This window comes from Cebus imitator, unplaced genomic scaffold, assembly GCF_001604975.1.
Source record: "Cebus imitator isolate Cc_AM_T3 unplaced genomic scaffold, Cebus_imitator-1.0 Scaffold444, whole genome shotgun sequence".
Lineage (NCBI taxonomy): Eukaryota > Metazoa > Chordata > Mammalia > Primates > Cebidae > Cebus > Cebus imitator.
Window position 1 is genome coordinate 1,770,784 of NW_016107759.1, and position 6,771 is coordinate 1,777,554.

At 54.2% G+C, this 6,771-nt stretch overlaps 1 protein-coding gene across 17 annotated transcripts in view; it reads left to right on the plus strand.

Annotated features, from left to right (window-relative positions):
* MAPK8IP3 (mitogen-activated protein kinase 8 interacting protein 3) overlaps window positions 1-6,771 on the plus strand; it is a 60,408-nt gene that overhangs the window by 33,937 nt on the left and 19,700 nt on the right. For all 17 annotated transcript variants that reach the window (XM_017511173.1, XM_017511178.1, XM_017511175.1 and 14 more), the window contains 3 exons: window positions 973-1,219; window positions 1,954-2,056; window positions 2,310-2,428. In XM_017511173.1, the coding sequence (XP_017366662.1) occupies window positions 973-1,219; window positions 1,954-2,056; window positions 2,310-2,428 (469 nt within the window). The remainder of the gene's footprint in view (window positions 1-972; window positions 1,220-1,953; window positions 2,057-2,309; window positions 2,429-6,771) is intronic.

The following is a 6,771-nucleotide window of genomic DNA, read 5'->3' on the forward strand; positions in this document are numbered from 1 at the left end:
GGCGGGTGAGAGGAGAGCGTTCGGGCCTCTTCTCCGTCCTGGGAGGTGATGGGGGCGGGTGAGAGGAGAGTGTTCGGGCCTCTTCTCCCTCCTGGGAGGTGATCATGGCGGGTGAGAGGAGAGCATTCGGGCCTCTTCTCCGTCCTGGGAGGTGATCATGGCGGGTGACAGGAGAGCATTCCATGCTGTTTTTCTTGGGCCAGTCCAATGTCTTTGTTAGGAAAGACCGTTGGAAGAAATGTTTGTTTCGCCTTGCTTATTAGTCACATAGAATGTGCCTCTCTTTAACGAGCTTCCCAAGTAGACAGCTGATTGCAGTTTTTCATGATATGGGCCGTCCCCACCCTGGAGAATATCATGATGATGTCCTGTTCTGTGAGAACAGGGTTTCGGTTTCTTTGCACTTGCATTAGTGTTCATTGCTGAACTTGGTCCTGTCAAGACGCAGGGTCAACCCCATATGGTCACTCCCCAGCCCTGACCTGAGCCCAGGGAGGTACCTGGGGTGGGCGCAGGTGGGCCCACCCTCCAGCTCTGAAGCATAGCAATGGTGCGGGGCAGCAGTGGTGGCCCGGCCAACCCTTCCTGAGTCAGAACCCTCTGCCTTGCCTGGGCTAGACTTGTTTCTGAGCCACAAGCCACAGGGGTGCTGCCACTGTATTCCCTGCAGGGCACTGGCCCATTATAAGCAGCCGTTCTCGGGAGGGCGCCAGTGAAAAGCCTTGTTCCAAGCCATTTCAGGAGGGTGGCACTGCTTCCAAGGAGGCAGAGACAGCGGCCAGATGAGCAGAGCCACTCCGGAGTGGTGTGGCCAGCAGGGCCAGCCTGACTGGCTGCACAGGAGCTCCAGCTCGCAGAGTGAACAAGGCAAAGTGCAAGGTGTTGCTGCGAGAGCCTCTGGCAGCCATGCCGGAGCCGCCGGCCAGAGACCTACAGTGACTGGCGCTCCCTCCTCCCTGTGTTTGTCCCTAGTGTCCACAGGACCAGATGTCCGAGTCTGGCCAGTCCTCAGCGGCCGCCACACCCAGCACCACAGGCACCAAATCCAACACGCCCACATCCTCTGTGCCCTCAGCCGCCGCCACACCCCTCAACGAGAGCCTGCAGCCCCTGGGGGACTATGGCGTGGGCCCCAAGAACAGCAAGCATGCCCGGGAGAAGCGTGACAGCCGCAACATGGAGGTCCAGGTCACCCAGGAGATGCGCAACGTCAGTATAGGTGGGCGCCCAGCCCCGGGGCGGAGGAGGCAGGCCTTGGCTTGGGGAGATGCAGCTGTATCGGGCTGTGTAACAAACATACCAGGCGTGCAGTGCAGACAGCAGAGACACGGTCCTCAGGTCCCAGAGGCTGGGGTCCAAGATCACGGTGCAGGCAGGGCCATTTCCTCCTGCAGCCACTGCTCAGCCTGTAGACTCCACCTTCTCCCCGCATCCTCAGCAATCCTCCCCTCTTCCTATGAGGACACAAGCCCGCTGGATTAGAGCCACCACATGAATACGTTTTACCATAATCACCTCTCTAAAGGCCTAGCCTCCAAATATAGTCGTGTTGGGGGGTGTCTATCTACACACGGATTTGGGGAGGCACAACTAAGACAGTAGCCTACGTCACCCACGACACACAGCCCAGTGAGGAGAAGGTTGAGGGCCTAAAGGAGGTCCAGCCACTGACCTTCCTGGACATGGGATCTTTGCGGATTGGGCTTGCTGCCAGCAATCCCATGCAGAGAGGCTGCTGCAACCCCCCCCCACTCCAATCCTTCACCTCAGACACCCACTGTGCTGGAGTTCGCCCTCTGCCCAGCCAGCCTGGGATGAGCCATTTTTTGATCACCCCCACCTGGTGGGTAGTCCAGCTGTGCCTCCAGACTCAGGTTCTGAGGGCAGCAGTGAGCAGGACAGAGGCTGCCAGGCCCTCTCCTGACCCCCAGGTCCCACTGTGCTCTCCCCCAGGCATGGGCAGCAGTGACGAGTGGTCTGATGTTCAGGACATTATTGACTCCACTCCAGAGCTGGACATGTGTCCGGAGACCCGCCTGGACCGCACGGGAAGCAGGTACTGGTTCAGCCCAGCCCTGGGGTCCTAGGGGTCAGTACTTATCTAAGTCTGTGACTTTGGTGAAGGCACCCTCTGCCACCAGTGGGAGAAACATGGCGGTCAGACCTACCGCCTCCCGTCCACTCCTGGCCCGCACTGCAGAGTGAGCGTTGACTGGCTATGGTGGGGGGTGTCGGAAGAGTCTGCACATGCAGTCGCTCCAGGCTGCCCACTGACTCTGCTCTCTCTCCCAACCTGTGTATCCCAACAGCCCAACCCAGGGCATCGTGAACAAAGCTTTTGGCATCAACACTGACTCCCTGTACCATGAACTGTCGACGGCAGGGTCTGAGGTCATTGGGGATGTGGATGAAGGGGCCGACCTCCTAGGTAAGTGCAAGCCTTCCCCCACGTGCGTGCGCAGTGTTGGGGCTTTCTGCTGTCAGTTTTGTTTGTAATGAAAGTTGTCTGTTGGCCAGGCATGGTGGCTCACGCCTGTAATCCCAGCACTTTGGGAGGCCAAGGTGGGTGGATCACGAGGTCAAGAGATCAAGACCATCCTGGCCAACATGGTGAAACCCCGTCTCTACTAAAAAATTACAAAAATGAGCTGGGCGTGGTGGCAAACGCCTGTAGTCCCAGCTACTTGGGAGGCTGAGGCAAGAGAATTGCTTGAACCCAAGAGGCAGAGGTTGCAGTCAGCTGAGATTGTGCCACTGCACTCCAGCCTGATGCCTGGCGACAGAGTGAGACTCTGTCTCAAAAAAAAAAAAAGAAAGTCCTCTGTCAGCCGTGAGCTAGGAACCTTTATTTTTCCAGCTTTATATACTTATTTTTCTATTTTGAGACAGAGACTCGCTCTGTTGCCAGGCTGGAGTGCAGTGGTGGGATCTCGGCTCACTGCAACCTCTGCCTCCCGGGTTCAAGCGATTCTCCTGCCTTAGCTTCCTAAGCAGCTGGGATTACAGGCATGGGCCACCATGCCCTGCTAGTTTCTGTATTTTTGGTAGAGACAGGGTTTTACCATGTTGGCCAGGCTGGTCTCGAACCCCTGACCTCAGACGATCTGCCTGCCTCAAGCTCCCAAAGTGCTGAGATTACAGGCTTAAGCCACCGGACCCGGCCTATTGAGTTTTATTTCATATGTAATCACCCTTTCATCTCCACGGGGGACTGGTTTCTGGACTGCCCTAAGGATACCCAACTCTGAGGCTTCTCACGTCCCAGCTCTAAAGTGGTGTAGTGTTTTCGAAGAACCTGTGTGCACCCTGCACACCCTCCCGTGTCCTCCACATCTCGTCTGGGTTAAGCTGTAGGTGCTGCGGAAGTAGGTGCTGTTTTACTGTGTTGTTTGGGGAATAATGACAGGAAAAAATATACACGTTGGTATGGACGCGGCCACCGCAGGCCTAGCTGGCTACATTTCCCATCCGAGGTTGGTTGAATCCACAGATGCAGAACTCATGGGTATGGAGGGTTGACTGTACCATCAAATTCACCTCCGAAAGTGCATGGCTCTGTGGTTTCAGCATACTCACAGGTGGTGCCGCCGCCCACAGTATCTTAGTTTAGAATGTTCCGCCGTCCCAAAAAGAAACCCATGCCTGGTAGCCTCGCCACATTTCATGCACACACCGTCAGGGCTGTTGACTTTCGAGGAGGTTGGGAGGGTGCCCATGTGCCTGCTCAGTGTGCATTAGCCTCTCCATATGCTCTAGGGCCATCAACTTTGGAGGAGGCTGGGAGGGTGCCCACCTGCCCACTCCTGCCCAGACAGCCCTGGCTTTGTCTCTGTGCCGCAGGTCCACACCAGACCCTCTGCCGCTGTCTGCAGCAGCTGCGAACAGCAGGGCCTGCTTCCTGTCAGCACATGGAGTCCCTGTGCTCACAGCATCTGCTGGTAGCTGAGTGCTGGCCATGTGGCTCAGATCCCCAGGGCAGTGCCTTCAGGTATGGCAGGCAGGCAGTAGGACAGTCTGGTCTGTCCCCTTGTATGCATCAGGGTCCGAGCCGTTCGCCATGGCCTTGCTCCCCACAGCCCACAGGGCGAGAAGCTCCAGGATCCCAGGCTGCTTCCTGGTATACTCCTGGCTGATTGTCGTATCTGGGGTAGGGGGACCTACAGGGTGCAGAGTGATGTAGGGTGCCTCAGGTCTGACAGGGAGGCCTGTCTCAGCCTGGCTTGAGTCAGAAAGTGTCCCAATAGAGGCCACGTATAAATAACATCATATTTTCTGTCTTAACCATGTTGAAGCGTTCAGCTTAGTAGTGTTGGGCACACTCTAGTCAATGGTGAAAGATGGAATGTTCTCCCCTACGATCATGAAGAAGGTGAGGGGTCCTGCTTTGGTGCTGTGAATTTTCAGTGAAACTTTTCTCATGTGTTGCAAAAATATATATAAAAAATCCAAGGCCGGGTGCGGTGGCTCAAGCCTGTAGTCCCAGCACTTTGGGAGGCCGAGGCGGGTGGATTACAAGGTCAAGAGATCAAGACCATCGTGGTCAACATGGTGAAACCCCATCTCTACTAAAAATGCAAAACATTAGCTGGGCATGGTGGTACGTGCCTGTAATCCCAGCTACTCAGGAGGCTGAGGCAGGAGAATTGCCTGAACCCAGGAGGCGGAGGTTGCGCTGAGCCGAGATCGCGCCATTGCACTCCAGCCTGGGTAACAAGAGCGAAACTCCATCTCAAAAAAAATAATAAATAAATAAAAATAAAAATAAAAAATCCAAAGGCAATTAATACTCAGAAACATTCTGCCAAATTGGGGCAATCTCTTTTAATATTTTGATATCCTTCCACTCTACATCATTCAGATAATGTATATTTTTCAACATTTTTTTTATTTTTGGAAAAAATTATATATGCCTATAATAATATTTAAATAATATCAGAAAATTCCAGGAAGAGAGTAAAAACCAGAGGGGCCGGGCGCGGTGGCTCAAGCCTGTAATCCCAGCACTTTGGGAGGCCGAGGCGGGTGGATCACGAGGTCAAGAGATCAAGACCATCCTGGTCAACATGGTGAAACCCCGTCTCTACTAAAAAATACAAAAAATCAGCTGGGCATGGTGGCGCGTGCCTGTAATCCCAGCTACTCAGGAGGCTGAGGCAGGAGAATTGCCTGAACCCAGGAGGCGGAGGTTGCGGTGAGCCGAGATCGCGCCATTGCACTCCAGCCTGGGTAACAAGAGCGAAACTCCGTCTCAAAAAAAAAAAAAAAGAGAAAAGAAAAAGAAAACCAGAGGGAACGTCGCCCCCATGCCATGATGATTGTTTTAATGTCTTGGTGACGCCCTACCAGGCACCACGACCCCCAGATGTGGACACGTGTGTACACGGGACACAGAGTGTCGGGTTGCAGCTGCCCTTCTCATTGTGGGTGCCATTCATATTTCCGTGGGTGCCAGCACTGACACGGCCACCACTGGTCCTCACTGCAGCCTCAGGCCGTCCTCCTGCCAGTGTCCCCTGTTTATAGGTGAAGAAACTGAGGCCAGGTGTGGTGGCTCTCGCCTATAATCCCAGCACTCTGAGAGGCTGAGGTGGGTGGATCACATGAGGTCAGAAGTTTGAGACCAGCCTGGCCAGCTTGGTGAAACCCTGTCTCTACTAAAAATACAGAAAAAGTTAGCCAGGCGTGGTGGCACGAACCTGTAATCCCAGCTCCTCATGAGGCTAAGGCAGAAGAATCATTTGAACCCAGGAAGCAGATATTGCAGTGAGCCTAGATTGCGCTATTGGACTCCAGCCTGGGTGACAGAGAGAGACCCTGTCTCAAAAAAAAAAAAGAGAAACAGGTCAGGGAGGGTGAGAAGACAGTCAGAGCTCGGGCTCAAATGCAGATCCGACCCAGAACAGCAGCCCAACTCTGAGCACGGTCTGTGCTGTGCAGTAGCTTTACTGAGATGTGATTTTCACACTGTGTAATTCATCCACTTACGGGGTATGGTCCCACGGGTCTTAGCATGCCCATTGTTTACAGTTATACAGTTTGCACCTTTTGGGTGGTGAATGTTTTCACCCCTACCTCTGTGTGCCCCTGCTGCATAGCCACCCCCTGCTGCGCCCACCTAGAGGACACTGGCCAGGAGCCTGCATTCCCATGCCACTCTGGCACAACTGTTTTCTTATATCATGACGGAGGCCGTGAGTCACTGTGCACTCCACTGTGTGCTCTAGGCTCTGCCACCCTGCTCAGAAGGGTGCTGGTCATCTGGGCACTGCCGAGCTCAGGCTGGCACAAGAGTCAGCTCTTGGGAGTAACAGACCTTTTGGTCCCTTTCCAGAGCCTTAAACATAATGCGTCTAAGAAAGTCAGGCAGGGAGGCCGGGCACAGTCACTCATGCCTGTAATCCCAGAGCTTTGGGAGGCCAAGGCAGGATGATCACTTGAGGCTAGGAGTTTGAGACCAGCCTGGCCAACATAGCAAGACCCTATCTCTACAAAACATTTTATAAAAAATTAGGCAGGTGGCCGGGTGCAGTGGCTCACACCTGTAATCCCAGCACTTCTACAAAACATTTTATAAAAAATTAGGCAGGCGGCCGGGTGTAGTGGCTCACGCCTGTAATTCCAGCACTTCTACAAAACATTTTATAAAAAATTAGGCAGAGGCCGGGCGCGGTGGCTCAAGCCTGTAATCCCAGCACTTTGGGAGGCCGAGGCGGGTGGATCACAAGGTCAAGAGATCGAGACCATCCTGGTCAACATGGTGAAACCCCGTCT